Source organism: Artemia sp. Qi Xiang Cuo, chromosome 3, assembly GCF_049724085.1.
Source record: "Artemia sp. Qi Xiang Cuo chromosome 3, ASM4972408v1, whole genome shotgun sequence".
NCBI lineage: Eukaryota > Metazoa > Arthropoda > Branchiopoda > Anostraca > Artemiidae > Artemia > Artemia sp. Qi Xiang Cuo.
The window spans coordinates 39,692,781-39,710,322 of NC_142796.1; the positions used below are offsets into that span (position 1 = coordinate 39,692,781).

At 37.2% G+C, this 17,542-nt stretch overlaps 1 protein-coding gene across 3 annotated transcripts in view; it reads left to right on the forward strand.

Annotated features, from left to right (window-relative positions):
- Window positions 1–17,542, forward strand: part of LOC148954085 (coatomer subunit gamma-2-like) — a 66,453-nt gene that overhangs the window by 31,697 nt on the left and 17,214 nt on the right. For all 3 annotated transcript variants that reach the window (XM_089086911.1, XM_089086910.1, XM_089086912.1), the window contains exons 3-5: window positions 655–882; window positions 8,707–8,879; window positions 15,322–15,448. In XM_089086911.1, coding sequence (XP_088943037.1) covers window positions 655–882; window positions 8,707–8,879; window positions 15,322–15,448 — 528 coding nt within the window. The remainder of the gene's footprint in view (window positions 1–654; window positions 883–8,706; window positions 8,880–15,321; window positions 15,449–17,542) is intronic.

Sequence of the window (17,542 nt, forward strand, 5' to 3'; positions counted from 1 at the left end):
CAGCAATCATCATCAGTAGAAATATTAAAGTGTTAAAATTGAAACTAACATATTTATACAAAACATAATAATTAACTTTCGGGTTATTCACAAAATAATAAACTTCCGGGCTATTCACTAGATTTTTTCAGAAAGAGTTCAATGACAAAGTTCATTCAGAGTCTTGAGGTAAATTTTCTTCTTTAATCTTGCCTAAATGTAAATAAAATTTCCAATGAAGGTGGCAAATATCTAGACTTTTGTACCTGTTTTCACTGTCTAGATAAATGGATTTATCTTCATTTGAACGTTTGTTTGTTTGTCATAGAAAGGAAGTGTGGTTTGAGAAAAGTATACCTAATTTTAGGTGTTTCGTCGAAAAGTGAATAATATCTCTTAAGTCATCACAATTATTTATCTCTTACCAGATATCTAGTTCTTCAATGCTACATGCAATGTAGAGAGATTCGGAGTAAAATGTGCCCAGAGGCCACCTTGATAATGGGGAAATTGTGGGCCTGAAAATACATTTGAGGCACCACACCCAACCCCCAGGGAGATTCTCCTGTTTCTAACTATAACCATTTTACTAATTTACTTGGTCTGTTCCATGTCTCTATACCCTGTTGGAAACTTTTTTTTTGCCCATGCACACTATGCCTAACTACTTTTCAGGGTGAATCTTTGAGCAGAGCTGAAGCAACCAAAGTGTTCTTTGCTATTACAAAGCTTTCACAATCAAGAGATGTAAATTTGCGAAGAATGATGTATTTAGCCATCAAAGAATTGTCACAGAAAGCAGATGATGTGATTATGGCTACTCAAACTCTAATTAAAGATGTCACTGGAAAGGATGACAACTGCAAAGCCCCTGCATTGAGAGCTCTTCTAGCTGTAATTGATGTAAGATTTCTTGTTTCTTCTTAGTGTTTTATTTACTGTGTCTTTTCTGCTTATTTCTTGTCTTATTTTTTGTTTCCTATTTAGTGTATTATAAGATTTTTTATTTCTATTAAGTGTAAATTAAATTGAACTGAAGATACCCAAAAATTAAAATATTAAGTAAGCTGTAGCACTCCTTGTAAGGTTAGATTCCTGGGATACAGGAGGGTGCATAAAAGAAAATACATCTCTGTTAAAGAGCAAAATATAAGCGTTAAGGGGAGAAAAGAACATGAGAGAGATTGAAAGACAATCAAAATATTATATTTAATTGTAACATCTAAGTTCAATGTGGTATTACAAAAAAAGGCCCCCCTCAAAGAAAGAAATCCTACTAATTAAGAAGGGGGATCCTTACACATTTCCTGAATCTACAATGGAAGTAGCATGGCTGTGTATCCATGGGCAAGATCTCAAATTAACCACTTGATCTTTTTGTTTATTTTATTTATGGCAAAGGTACCATTAACCAGCCACTGGCTAAAACCGGTATTCTGGTGATAAGCTACACTGGGGTATGAAAGGGAGAGCTTGATATTCTAAAGGCAGGATCTTTGTCTTTTCTGAACTTGGTCAGGTGTAACTACTGGTATTTTGGCAACTGTGGGAAAATGGAGGGTGGCTTCATCATATGGGTGCAACATAATCATTGATATTTGCACTGATAAGAAAACGTTCACCATTTATTAAAATCAAATTATTAATATCTATAGCCATCAATTTCTGGAATGTTGTTGGGAAATTCTGATCTAAGGAGTCTTCTGGTCATACTCTGACCGTCAATTTTATGTGGTTTACGTGTTTTGTTAATAATAAAATTGTGAGTGTATTCCTGGATTCCATTGTTTGTCCTTCTTTGAATTTACTTTTGTGCTTCTGAGATATTTAAATATATACAAAGGCAAACCTAGGCCGTGAAACCGCACGTATTTTCCCATGAGTAAGTTTTTTTTTTAACTATTTGTTGAGAGACAAGTAAAAACGTCTGTACCAACATATATGTCTTTGTCAACAACCAAATATTTCCTTTCAAATATATCCTCTTGTTGATCCTGACATTGCTTAGACTTTTTCTAGAAAGCGATCCAAACAAATTGGAAAATTTGCCTATTACGGTATGTTTTCCACGTATTTTTCAGCCTGACAAAAGAAAAAAAAACAAGTAAATTCAAAAATACCATTTTGTCGAGGGAAAAAGCCAAGTCATAGCTATCGAGTGATACCAAAATTGTCTTCTCGTGTTTAGACATAAATCCTCCGGAATTCTTGAAATTTAATATACAACAACTTGCGGAGGGATCATAAACTAGCAAATTAATAAATTTTTTTGCAACTTGCAGAGGGAACATAACCCTTAAACCAGCAGATTAGAAATTTTTGCGCCACTTCCTCAGGGAACATAAACCTTATACTAGCAGATTAGTAATTTTGCGCAGATTAGAGTAATGGAGAGGGAACATAATTCTTAAGCTAGCAGATTAGTAATTTTTGCACAACTTGGAGAGGAAACATAACCCTTAAGCTAGCAGATTAGTAATTTTTGCGCAACTTCCCCGGGGAACATAAACCTTAAACTAGCAGATTAGTAATTTTCGCGCAACTTGGAGAGGGAACATAATCTTTAAACTAGCAGATTAGTAATTTTGTCCGACTTGCTGAGGAAACATAAACTTTAAACTAGCTGATTAATTAGTTTTAGCAACTTGCAGAGGGACCGTAAATCTTAAACTAGAAGATTAGCAAGTTTGCGCGACTTCTTGAGCGAACATAAAATCTTAAACTAAGTAAGGAATTAAACAAGCAGAAGCTCGAAGATAGTAAATAGAATTTATCCTAACCCATGTTTTACGTGAAAAATTTAGAATATTTAGGTGCTAATGACCCTAAGACTATTGGGGTGTTGTCAACCCCCAGAAGAATGTTTGTTTGATCATTAAGTTTCAGACCGTTAACGCCAAACTTGTGCCTTTCGCAAGCAAAAATTCAACAAAAAACCAGTATTGTCATAAATCTTCACCCTCTTTTTGCTATCCTTCCCTCACCTCTCCTTCCCCACCTTCCTTCTCACACCTCTTCCCCCTTCTATCTCCTCCAAACTTTAAGTATTCTTTATCGATTACCTATGGCTCTTACCACCCTCTTAATAACTCAAGCCTTCTTTTCTTTGGCACATGGCTGATTACCGAAGATTGGTTAACTGATAACTTGGATAACTCTACTTTCCATAAAAAGCTAAATGATAAATATATAATTTCTTTCCCAGAAAACTTAAGATCTCCAGTTATAAGCCCCACATCAGTCAACCCATAAAGGCACTAATCAGAAATAAAATAAAGCTGCTCAGAAACGTCAAATTGAATGAGAATGATTAACTAGGGAAAGTGCACTAAAAAAAAATCCTTAAAGCTACTCGATGCTTCTACACAAACAAGGTCGAAAATGTGTGCCAAAATAAACGATACACCTGGTTTTCCGAGGTTAAAAAGCTGGTTGGCAGGAGCCTTGACCGGCTAAATTTCAACCTACCTTAACCTCCTGAAGTTATCGCTAGTAGCCTCAATAGGTCTCTTCCTTCCGTTGTCCAAAACCCTCCTGTATGTCTTACCTATTACCAACCGATGATTACTCTTTGTTCCTCTATGTGAAATCAAAAGAAGAATTGGGAGACTAAGAAAAACGGGTCTCTGCCTTCCCCCTCCATACCCCTTTTACCTTTTTTAGTACTTTCAGAGATTTCCTTTCAACGCCATTGTCTGTCCTTTTCAGCGAGATTACCTAGTCATGGCAATTTCCACAAATGTGAAAGAATTCATAACCTAAATACATTCTAAGACCACATGGCTATACATGACATATGGAGCTAAGAGAGGAAAGGAAATAATAAATGAAAAATAAAATTAAAAAAGGTGAGAAAACGAGGATTTTGTCAGCCAGTGATGAAGACGAAGAACAAGCAAATATTTTGACAAGGACCTCTGCCAAGTCGTCCTCAGTGCTAAAAAAAAAGAAAACAAAAAGAAAAAAACAACAACAGTCTAACCTTTTGGAGTTTACTCGACAAGATGCGAACAGACACTAAATGAAAGACCAAGCCGAAATCATTGAAAAAAGGATTTACCAAAGAGATTGAGCAAGTTTAGGCAGACCCTAAAACTTTGGGGTTGAACATAAAATCCATAAGCCTGCCTAAAATCCATAAGAAAGATATTCCGTTGTCCTATTGTAGCATGTTATAGTTCTTCAACTACAGGTATGGGAAAGTTCTAGGCCACCATTATTAAGCCTCTTTTAAGCACACAGAAATCTTACATAAAAAATTCCATTGATCTTGTTGAGAAGTTAAAATTTGAAAGTATAACAGAAAAAAAAACTATCTTATCTAGTTTTGATGCAGTTTCTATGTACACTTCATGTGATGTCCATAAATGTGAGCAGCCCTTACAAAGAAAATTAGAGGAAAATTCTGCTTGGTCAGATTACAAAACCTAGGAAATTGGCACAATACGAGCCTTAGTTGGCAAATTTTTGCATGGATTTCATAGAACAATCTGCGTTGAATAGTTTCCACTTAAAACACTCTCTCTAGTTTTGTTTCGTTGATGATATCCTTTCTGTTTGGGAACATGGTCAGGACTCTTAGGGATTTTTTGGCACATTTAAACTTTTTGATTCGAATCTCCAATTCACAATGGAGCTAGAAGATTCAGGAAAGCTGCCTTTCTTGGATGTTTTGATTATAAAAAATTCTCCTAGCCTTGAATTTTCTGTATAGGGAAAGCCGACCCATAATGATCGGTATCTACATTTCTCGTCAAATCATTCCCCTTCTGTTAAAAGAGGGGTAATAATCTCTTTAGTCGACAGAGTTTTAAAAATCTTCACTTAATTATGTAAATTCAGAATTAAATTATATCAAAGATATTCTATTCTGCAATGGCTACCCAATAAACCTTATTGAAGATGTCATAGATAGACGATTAAAAGGATAAAACAAGAAAATAGGGACCCCGTCCCCCTTGATTCAGTTATTCCGGCAATTGAGAAAAAAACTTTCGCCACTTTACCATACTTTCAAAACTTAGCGATAAACTTGGAAAATTTTTAAATAAACACAATCTATCTGTTTTTTCGAGCAGTGAACAAAAAGTTGAACATTTTTTCAACTCAGGAAAAGATAAAACTGACCATGTACTGGGTAGTGGTGTCTACAAAGTCCCCTTTTCATGTGGGAAATTTTACATTGGTAGGAACCATCAACAACTTGGTGAACGTTTGCATGAACACACAATTTCAATAGATAAGTCCCTGAAATTCGAAAATAAAAATGACATCTTTGATTCGGCTTTGCCCCTATGTATATTTGGAAATCCTGCGTAACTGGTTGTTTTTGAGGAGAAAACTTTAATATCTACTTTAAATGGCCTACCGCAATCTTTCAAAGATATAATTGAGATAAAAAAAAAAAACATAAACATAAATTTGGCTATAAATAGAGACACTGGAGATATTTCACTATGCCCAATTTATAACAATTTAATATTAAAAGACTCAATTAATATTTTCACCCAGTCAAATTTAAGAGAACTTATTTGCATATCTAATGAAAACCGAAATTGCAGAATAGCAAAAAGTATTGCAAGGCAAAAGATTCTTGCTCAATATCTTTGGTAAATCCTTGTTTCATTGATTTCGGCGTGGTCTTTCATTCAGTGTCTGTTCGCATCTTGTCGAGTAAGCTCCAAAAGGTTAGATTTTTGTTGTTTTTTTTTCTTTTTCTTCTTTTTTTTTTAGAACTGAGGACGACTTGGTAGAGGTCCTTGTCAAAATATTTGCTTGTTCTTCGTCTTCATGTTTTGCCACTGGCTCACAAAATCCTCGTTTTCTCACCCTTTTTTTTTGTTTTATTTTTCATTTATTATTTCCTTTCCTCTCTTAGATTCATAAACTTCTTAAGGAAGAAAGATGAAAGCCTGGTTTTGAAGGTGTTCGCCCTATTTCTGTCACTTCTATATCCAATGAAGCTTGCAGACTGGCTTAAGGAATAAATCCAACGGCCTACCGACATGAGATAATTCGGGAACCTCAAATCCAATTCAATGTTCAATATCCTTTTTTTTATCGCGTACCATTGGAAAGATTCTTGAGAAACCTAATACTTGGCTAAATTGAGTTTCCGTTTATATCCAAAAAGCATTTGATTTGGTCAATCACAATATTTTGGTTAAAAAATTGGTCACTGAATTTAATATTAATTCTTCCCTGTAAAATTGGTTGCCTCCCTCTTACCACAAATGGTTAAATCCTTATCCCAGTCTTCTTTCTGTCGAGAATGGAGTATTCTAAGGTACTCTCCGAGGCCCTCTCCTTTTCTCAGTCCTAATTAACAGCCTGGGTAAGGAATTTCCGGACTGATGGAAATTTATTGATGACTACCGTCGTCGAAACTTGCTATAAGAATTTAACGAACGACCCTATGAGCACCATCAGTGACGTCGGACAAGATGCTTTGACCTTTGACATGAGATTAAAACCTTCTAAATCCATGATTATGTCCATTTGCTTCCTTAAATCCCTGTCCCATTTTCCTAGTCCTATCCCTTCTTAAACGCCTCCTCCTTGAAATTGCTTGGCATCATAACTACTTCTTATTTAAAATGGGGTATTAATGTTTAAAATATCACCCATATAGTTAGTGTATCTATCTCCCTTCTTAGGCTTCTAATTAAATTTGGAATCCCCCCTTCTCATGCTTTAAAGATATATGCTTTTTTATGCACCCTTATCCCGAATATGCTAGTTCAGTTTGGCAACCTGACATTCCCAGGGAAGAGTCAGATAAAGTCGAATCTATCTGCAAAAGAGCCCTGCGAATAATTTGCAAAGAAGGTGAAGTCTGATACGCTCTTTTTCTAAAAAAAAAAAGGGTGCGTTATACATGCTTGAGTGCAAGAGAGGTTTGTTGAATTTCTAGTGCCCTTTTTAAGAGCCAAGGTGATCAAAAGGCAGTTACCCCCTCCCCCCTCAACAAGTCACTTTTGGGGCTGAATTAAACCACCAGAGCCTAGGGACGAGGGTTGTAAGTTATGCCGTGGGACATTTAAGGTTTCTATGGAAGGGATGGTTTTTTAACTTTAGAAGAGGCCCATTTGGTTGAAAATTGGAAGTTCTAGTTTCTTTTGAAGCGTTAGTGATGGATGGTATTTAGACCCCCCCCCCCTCCTCAACAACCCCTCCTTTCACCAAACGCATATGATTGAAATTATGAGATAGCGATTTTGTTCAAAATTGTTCAAAACACATATAATAATGTCTTTGTATCTCCGTTTTTGTTTTAATTCAACGACAAGCCCTCGCACGGAGCATAGTATCTCTAGATATGAAAAAGGCTTCGCACCCTATATTGCGGAAAAAATAATCAAAGCATGCAGCTAGTTTCCCTGTATTTATTATTTCACTTGTTTTGCTTTTTATTTTATCTTCTTTTTTTATGTTCCTAATGTTATATTCATTTTTTTGTTCATTGATTTTTACCTGTTTTTGTCTTTTTAACATTTATGACCAGCTTCAGTTTAAATAATGACTAATGAATGGATTTTCATTCTGATAGTTTTAATTTAATATTCTTTCGCCAGTATTTTAGTTTTCGTTTATCCTGTTTTAATTTATTGACCTCCAAATACGAAATCGGCTGATCGGGGTTTGTAATAACAATTTTTTGAAATAAATATAATATCTTTCTCAATATCTCTTTTGCCCAAATCAGTTGTGATTTGGGCAATTGATTTGAGTAACCTTTGGCAAATTTGCCCATGTTGGTTTCATATTTGTGCTATATTTTTCTTTGTAGTTTTCTTTCTGCTTATTTGCATTTCTTGCATTTGTGTATTTTTAGTTTTCTCTGTTTTTATCGATATTCTTTCTAGGCCATTTTACATTTACGTGTTTGTGCGACGCGTTGTGTCTGCGTTGCGATAAAGTTGTGTTTTACAAGAGGCACAAACGCGCGAGAGGTTTTACACTGGACGCGTTGCATGTATTCTTCTTTTTATGTTAAATTTTCATTGCTTTCCTCTTTGGCGAAGTTTCCAAAGCTTATGAAATGCTTGATCAGAACAAAAATATTATTTTAATTCATGCTTCAATTTTGCTCTTGAACTGGAAGCCATAAAAGAAGACTAGTGGCTCAATGCAGATGACCTTACTTTAGTTGTTTGGTGGACAGAATGGAAGCACGTATTTCGTGTTACTTATACCCCAGCGAAAAAAAGTGAACACTCAGTGATTATGGTAAAAGTTGTTGCTAAGACGAATACTGTTACAAAAAGAAATGATCTTGAAGTATTTTGGCATCGTCTCATCATTATACTACTCCTACTAGTAACAACTCACTGCCGCATCAAACTTCCTGAGGCCAACACAGCTATGCCCGCTCTTCCTCCATCCCAATCTATTCAAAGCCTCCCTCTTTACACACTCAAGAATTTCGCATTTCTCATAAATTTCTCCTTAAGACATCCTCCAACCCCATTTGAAGACGACCTGCTTTTCATTTTGCCCTAGATTGTTGGTCTACAAGGACGATCGTTGGCAATCTGTTATCCTTTATACACAGAACGTTTCCAAGCCATCCCAACCTATGCAGTCCTCGAAAGTGGGATTGAACCACTTTTTTCGTACAGCTTACTGTTAGAGATACAGTCAGTCAGACGGCATCTTCACCATAATTTTGTATAATATGTATTTTAATGCACACAATTGTTTTTATAGTTAATTTCTCGTTTTCAGACTTCCATGATTCAGTCAATTGAGCGCTATATTCGGGAGTCTATTGTTAGCAAAAGTTCGCCAGCTCTGAGCAGTGCTGCTCTAGTTAGCTCAATGCATTTGCTGAAAGCGTGCCCTGAAATTGTGGGTAGATGGGCAAGTGATGTACAACAAGTAGCTTTATCCACAGACAAGTAAGTATTTACAATTAAATATGTTGCTTTGGACTTCTGTTCTTAGGGAGGGGACAATGGTGTATTCAAGATTTCGGAGGAAGGGCTAGAATTTTGGTCATTTTCTTAACATAATCATATAAATTTAAGCTAAAACTATACAGAAATTATATTCAAACCAAGAAATGGTCGCTTCCTCCTTGGATCTGCTAATTGGATCTGTTTGGCCTGGGTTTCTATTTCATCTTCGTTCAGATTTTAGCTATTTCGACATCATTTTTCTTCTGTTTTGGATATAGTCATAAAAACAAGTATAAGAGTGATGAAATTTAAATGAATAAAAAAGATGAACTTGAAATGGGAATGACTATTGGGAAAGGCTACTCTAGATCAGAGGCAATGCTATAGCGTTGCCTATAGTAAAGGCCATACGGCTCCAATGTTTTATTATTATTATTATTTTTTTTTTCCAGACGCACTTCATATGGAAGGAGTCGTCGTAGAAACTTCATTCGAATGGAAATCTAGAGTTCTAGTGCCCTTTTTAAGTGTCAAAAGGGATTGGAGGGCAACTAGCACCCCCCCCCCACGCCCATCATTCCCCCAAACACATTCAATCACAATTTTGAAATAGCCATTTTGTTCAGCGTAGTTGATTTCCACATAGAAAATATGTTTTTAAGGAGAACACTACCCCACAACCCTCAGGGCAAAAGTTTTAAATTATGCCCGGGGGCATATAAGAACGATGTTGGCACAATGTATTATTTATTTATTTTTTCCTTTAGAGCAGGGCCCTTCGTATCGAAGAAGTTGTCATAGAAACTTCGAAAAGGGCTCATTCAATTGGAAATTGGAGTGGCCTATGCCCTTTTTAACAGTCGAAAGTGATTGGAAGGTAACTAACATCCCTTCCACGCCCACTATTTCCCGAAACACATCCAATCAAAATTTTGAGATAGCCATTTTGTTCAGCGTAGTTGATTTCCACATGGAAATTATGTTTTTGAGGAGGACACTCCCCCGCAGCCTTCAAGGCAAGGGTTGTAAAGTATGCCCTGGGGGCATATAAGGTTTTTATAGAAGACGTTGTCGTAGAAACTTCAAAAAGGCACATTCGATTGGAAATTCAAAGAGCTAGTGCCCTTTTTAATAGTCGAAAGTGATTGGAGGGCAAATAATCCCCCTCTCACGCCCACCTTTTCTCCAAACACATCCAATCAAAATTTTGATATAGCCATTTTATTCAACGTAGTTTTAAGTTCTGGAAATTACGTCTTTGAGGATGATAACCCACCCCCCAGCGACCGGAGGGCAAGGGTTCTAAGTTATGCCCTGGGGGCATATAATGTTTTGTATAGACAGCATCGTCATCGAAACTTCAGAAAGGGCTCATTCGATTGGAAATTGAAATGGCTATTGCTCATTTCGATAGTCGAAAGTAATTTTAAGGTAACTAACACCCCTTCCACGCCCACCATTTACCCGATCACATCCATTCAAAATTTTGATATAGCTATTTTGTTCAACGTAGTTGAAAGTTCTGGAAATTATATGTTTGAGCAGGACACTCCCCCCACAGTCTTCAGGGGCAAGGGTTATATGTTATACCCTGGGGGTATATATGGTTCTTATGGAAGAAATGCTCATATGAACTTCAGAGAGGGCTCATTTGATTGGAAATTGAAAGTTCTAGTTCACTTTTTAAGCGTCAAGATATTGGAGTGTAGCCAGGTTCCCCCTCCCCCTAAACCCCTTTTTCCCAAATGCACCCAATAAAAACTTTAAGATAGATATTTTGTTAAAAATAGTTCAAAGATCATATAATAAAAATTCCGGTGTCGACGCAGCCCCCCAGGGCCTGGTGGCATTCGTTGTAAATTATGACCCTGGGGGCATATATGGGTCTTATGGAAGGGATGCTCGTATTAACTTCAAAGAGTATAAACTTTGGAGAGGGCTTATATGATTGGAAATTGAAAGTTCTCGTTCACTTTTTAAGAGTCAAAAGAGATTGGAGAGCACCTAGCCCCCCCCTCCACGCCCTTTTTTCCTCAAACCCATCCGACAAGAACTTTGAGATAGTTTTTTTTTAATAATTCAAAGAGCATATAACGAAAACTCCGGCGTCGACACAGCCCCCCAGGGCCCGAGGGCAGGTGTTGTAAGTTATGTCCTGGGGGAATATATGGTTCTTATTGAAGGGATGCTCGTAAAAACTTCAGAGATTGCTTATTTGATTGGAAATTGAAAGTTCTAGCTCAGTTTTGTAGATTCAAAAGAGATTATAGGGCAACTAGCCCCCCTTCCACGCCCCTTTTCCCCAAATACATGCAATACAAATTTTGCGATAGCCATTAAGTTACAAAGTGCTCCAAAGTCAGATAACAAAACTCCGGCGTCGTTACAACCACTCGGGGCCCGGGGGAAGGCGTTGTACTTTATGCCCTGGGGTATATATGGATCATATGAAAGGGATGCTCGTATAAACTTCAGAAAGGGCCCATTTGATTGGAAATCGAAAGTTCGAGCTCACTTTTTAATAGTCAGAAGAGATCTGAGGGCAGCTAGCCCCCCCCCCCCCCAAGGCCTTCTTTTTCTAAACCCATCTGATGAAAATTTTGAGATAGATATTTTGTTAAAAATAGTTCAAAGGTCAGATAAGAAAAAATCTGGTGTCAATACAACTCCTCCCCCCCAGGGCCCAGGGGAAGGCCTTCTAAGTTATGCCCTAAGGGCATGTATGGTTCTTATGGAAGGGATGCTTGTATAAACTTCATTGAGGGCTCATGTGATTGGAAATTGAGAGTTCTAGTTCACTTTTTAAGAGTCAAGAGAGTTAAGGGCAGCTAGCCCCCCCCCCCCCGCGCTTTTTCCCCAAACCCATCTGCTACAAATTTTGATATATCCAGTTTTTGGGAAATTGTTCAAAAATTAGATAACAAAAACTCCCCCCAGGGCCCGGGGGATAGGCGTTGTAAGTGTTGTCCTGGAAGCGTATATGGTTCTTATGAAAGGGATTCTCGTATAAACTTCAGGGGGGCTCATTTAATTGGAAATTGAAAGTTCTAGTTCAATTTTTAAGAATCAAAAGATATCCGAGGGCAACTAGCCCCCCCCATCACACACCCTTTTTTTACCCACGCCCATCCGATAAAATTTTTATAATAGCCATTTCATTAAAAATAGTTCAAAGGTCAGATAAGAAAAATTGCTGTGTCGACGGAACCCACCAGGGCCTGGAGGCAGGCGTTATGAGTAATGCTCTAGGGGCATACATATTTCTTATAGGAGGGATGCTCGTATAAACTTCGGAGAGGGCTCATTTGATTGGAAATTGAAAGATCTTGTACACTTTTTAAGATTCAAATGTGATCGGAGGGCAACTAGCCCCCCCCCCCGCCTCCACGCCCTAAATGCATCCAATAAAATTTTTGTGATAGACATTTTGCTAAAAATAGTTCAAAGTTCTGATAACAAAAAGCTCCGGTGTCGACACAGCCCCCCAGGGCCCGGGGGTAGGCGTTGTTAGTTATGCCCTTGGGGCATACATGGTTGTTATGGAAAGGATGCTCGTATAAACTTCCTAGAGGGCTCATTTGATTAGAAATTGAAAGTTGTAATTCACTTTTTAAGAGTCAAAACTGATTGGAGGGCAGCTAGCCTCCCCCCACACTCCATTTAATTTTTCCCAGAGGCACTTCTTATAGAAGGGGACGTCGTATAGACTTCAAAAGGGGCACATTCGATTGGAAATCGAGAGTTCTAATGCCCTTTTTAAGAGTCAAAAGTGATCGTACGGCAAATAGCCCCCCCTCCTCCACGCCCTAAATGCATCAGATAAAAATTTTGAGATAGACATTTGTTCAAAATACTTCAAAGTTCTGATAACAAAAAACTCCGGTGTCGACACAGCCCCCTGGGCCCGGGGGTAGGCGTTGCAAGTTATGGCCTGGGGGCATTCGATTGGAAATTGAAAGTTGTAATTCACTTTTTAAGAGTCGAGGCAGCCATTTTGTTAAAAATAGTTCAAAGATCTTATAACAAAAACTCCTTTACGTATAGCCATTTCGTTAAAAATAGTTCAAAGGTCAGATAAGAAAAACTCCTGTGTCGACCCCCCCCCAGGGCCCGGGGAAGACATTGAAAGTGTTGCTCTGGGGGCATATATGGTTCTTATGGAAGGTATGCTCGTATAAACTTCGGAGGACTCATATGATTGGAAATTGAAAGTTCTCGTTCCCTTTTTAAGAGTCAAAAGAGATCAGAGCGCAACTAGCCACCCTTTCCACGCCCTATTTTCCTCATACTCATCCGATAAGATTTTTGAGAGAGCCATTTTTCAAAATAGTTCAAAGGTCAGATAACAAAAACTCCAATGTCGACACATCCCGGGGGGACAGGCATTGTAAACTATGTCCTCGGGCCGTATGTGTATTTATTTACCTTTCACCACATGAATGGTACAATTTTTATTGTCAATGTTATATTTGGTTCAGATCTATAAAAATTACTTTAGGGTTTAGATGATGGGAAAATAAGTATTCTGGGTCTCATTCAAGAGCAGTTTCTCAACATTTCTGGGTAGGGATCTATAAGTGGAGACTCAGTGTATGCCAGTTTGTCCTAATTTTAGGAATAAATGGGATAAAAAAGGTGATGATTGTGGGCCATATGCATTGATGAAACTAGCCCCGGCCACGTTGTGACAGAAACTGTCAATAAGCACTTTAGTGCATGAAGTGCCTACTGTTTTCTGGCAACAGCTATGATGATATTAATGATTTATTAGTGACATAAATGATATTAATGAATAATTATAATTATTATGACATTAATGAATAGACCTTAAAGAAATTCAACTTAAACAGGGCATAGCTCCAGTATTTTTATGGGGGGGGGGCAAGAGGGTTCTATATTCGGAGAGTCAAGGGGTATTGGCTATATAATAATTTTTTCTCCAAATTATGGGGGGCAACTGCCCCCCTTACCACTCCAAAACGATGCCACTGACCTTAAGGAAACTTGAGAATTTGAACTTACTAAGCTGCCCTAAAGGGGACGACCATGATTTGACGTTATTTCGCTAGTCAAGATTTCTAGATGTAAAGCCTAAACATTCGGCCCTTTTTCTTATTATAATATATATAAATTTAGTGTAATATATAAATTGATCTCATTGGAGTTAGTACTGTACATGATTTTATCAAATGTCAAGCGGGGCAACTTGTTTAAATGAAGCTTTAAAATAAATGGCTATATTAACCATATATTTTGTATAGATTACGTGGCTCTTTATAAACAAATGTGCCATCCCGCGGTATTACTGCCTCTGAAGCTGGAAAGCCCCATATATAGGTATTCAATAATTTTAAATCAATTGGCTATCTCCGATATTTGAAGTTCTGTATCCCTCAGTTTTTGTGCGAAGAATTGGCAGAAAATGCCACTTCCTTGTGACAAAATTTTTTTGGCTACTTAAAAAGGGAACGAGAACTTTTAATTTGCGTACGAATGACCCCTGTCCTGATTTTCTAGGACCATCGATTCGTAGCTTTTGATAGGTAAATTTAAACTTGATGAATTTTATATATTTGATATCAGCATTAAAAGTCAATTCGTTTGAAGCATTAATTATTATCGAAGATTCCCCTTTTAAGAGTTCGGTTACTGTTTGCCCCCGTTGTTCCTCTTTTAGTTCGTTTTAGTTCACGAAAGTTTTAGTTCACTTTTGAAGAGTCAAAAGAGACCGAAGCTTAATTAGTCCCCACACGCCCTTTTTCCCCAAACCTACCCGATAAAAATTTTGAGATAGCAGACCTCAAAATTTTGAGATAGCAGAGGTTGACACAAACCCAGTTTTTTACTTTGATACCAGTTTTGATACTTTGATGAATATTTGATTTTTTTTCAAGTTTGATTTTGAAATAAGTAATTTTTAAAAACTTGAAATTTTTGCAATAAAAAACGAACAAAAATTAATTAAAAAAAAAAACATTACTAAAAATTATTTTTTCAATTAAAATTATATGCATTTTTAAAATTAAGATCAACAGATACAAATACATGTTAAAATTAAATCTCAAAAAAAACAGAAATTACTATTAAATAACTAATGAATCCCAAAACGAACAGAAATTAAATAAACAATCATAGCAAAAACATGTAACAAGTAATAATATAAATATAAAGATATGATTCGAAAGGGTAATTGCATTGGCATACTTTGTATTTAAATTGGACGGCATTATTGAGGTATAAGCTCTTTCAAAATTCTTAAAATTTCTTCTCGACATTTCAAATAACTGGTCACTTGAATGTTAATGAAAATTACTATTTTCGAAGTTTAATCCCATTAGAAATATTTATCGTCTTACAGTTTCTCTAAAAATGATGGATTAATTATGGGTTGCTGTTTGCTCTTTCAAAATTACAACCATGATTCTATCATTTCTTTTTTCAGTCAAATGGTAGAGTATCAGTGTGTTGTCTTGTATTATAATGCCAGAAAGGGGGCCAAGCAAGATATAATGAAGATGTTTGAAAAACTACGCAGTCGCCTTCGTTCTCCTTATTCTCTATGCTTCTTGGTAAGATCTATTTATTCTTTCCTTATATTTTGTTGGAAACCAATTGTATTTGAGGGTTCACTATAAAAGTGGATCAAACCCAAAAGTCAGATGTATAGTTTTGTTTAGTAAAACATATACATAATGCAGCCAAACATATTGTCTTATTCGCCGCACCCCCTTCCGCGAGGCTCTATGTTTGAAAATGCAGGTCTTCTGTTAATGTTTTCTGGGTACTACTACTACTAGCAACTCATAACAGCACCAAGCCGCTTGACGTCAACACAGCTAGAGACTCACCTCCATCCCAATCTATTCAAAGCCTCAATCTTTGCACCCTCCCCAGAAGTTCTAATTTCCCTTAAATCTTTCCTTACAACATCCAACTTCATTCAGAGACTGCATAATGCTACACCCCTTGTATATACTGCACCCCGTATTGCCGCGACTTTTATAGCCGTCTTTTTTTTACAAACGTATATGGGGCAGGGTAGGAGAAATCTTATAAACACCGTTGAACATTTTCAAAAAGTTACGGTTCAATTGTAACCAGAGGTGCAATTTTGCACCCGGTAGTATTGTCAGTTCTCTGGTGATCTATTTGGAAATCTGTGGTAGAATTCTCAGGCAAATATTGAACAGTTTTGATTAGCTCGTAGTGAAGGTGATCTAAACGGCCTATTTATAATAGGAGTCGATTTTTGTGTATTCATAAGGTTTGAGGCAAACTCTTGTTATGGCTCTTTCACACTACACCATAGAACCTTTCTAACTAGCATAACTTAAGACTTTGCGGTACAGTATGTAACCATACGGAGCAAGCTCCGGCAGCGTCGAATAGAATCGAGACCTACCTACAAATTTTTGTCGCGTAACTTTATGTTACGTTTAGTAAAAGTCTTAGCACAAGCACACGAGCCTGCACCCAAATCAGCGGGAAAATCCTATCTTGTTGTTATCTTGAATTTGCTGTGACACAACTTTGCATCCTCCTTAGAGCTTTTCAACTTCCTAATGGATTGGATTTTGAAGTATTCCCTGCAAAGCTGCGGTGAAATCAACATGAGCCCTTATTTTGTCGTCACCGATTTGTGCTACGCGGATGATGTCTCGCTGCTAGGTAGTTGGGCGCTGGTAACACGGGGCATGCTCCAAAGGGTACCTGTAGCATGTTCTCCCTTAGGATTAAATATCAGTATTGAGACGACGAAATGATGACCAATGTAGTACTGAATCACCTCCAGTTTGAGCTAGCTGAGAAGTTCAAATCCCTTGGTTCAATCTGAAGACATTGGTGGTGGACGCAGTCATGAAGTCAGCGCTCGCATATCAGCAGCTTCCTCGGTCTTTTCGCAACTGTGTGGATTAAAGTACCCAAAACTCAGGCTCTGAACTTGTTCGATCAGAGATGCCTGAGATACATACCCAATAAAATAACAATATTATTTCTTAAAATAATGAATAATTATGATAATCATCGAGTCACGAATAAAATAATAAGAGAATGTCGCAGATAGAGGTTTGATCTGGAAACCATCGCTTACCGTCACCGTCTCTCCTGGTTTGGCGATGAATGTCGCGGACCTGATAACTTCTTATTTATAGGACCTTTCATTGCAAACCACAGTCAAGCTAGAAAAAAGGCATGGAGGCTAGTCGAAGTCCTTGATGGTACCGTGAAATCTGACATCGAACCCTTTGGTGGTCTCAGATGACACGGTTGCCAATAGAACCATTCCTGGCTTAAAATTGTAGTCCTTCTGACCTTTGACCGTACCGAGTATAATGCGACATCTGCCACCCTCTAGGTTCAGGGAGAGCTCCACTCAATGTATCAGCAACAGAATGGGATTTCTTGTTGAGCAAGTAATACATTTTGAAAATAAACTTTATAAACGTTTCCTAGAATTTTTTTTCCTCGCTTGATCAAAGCTTGAATCTCCGTCACCGTTCCACTCTCTAAATTTTCTTAAATAGCTTTACTGTGATTATTTTAAATGATGATTATGATGGTTTATGAATTGTGTGTTTGCCTAGTATGAAACGACTTGTTGAAATTTGATACAGTATAGTTAACAGTACATAACTTAAACACTTGGCATACAAAATTATGTA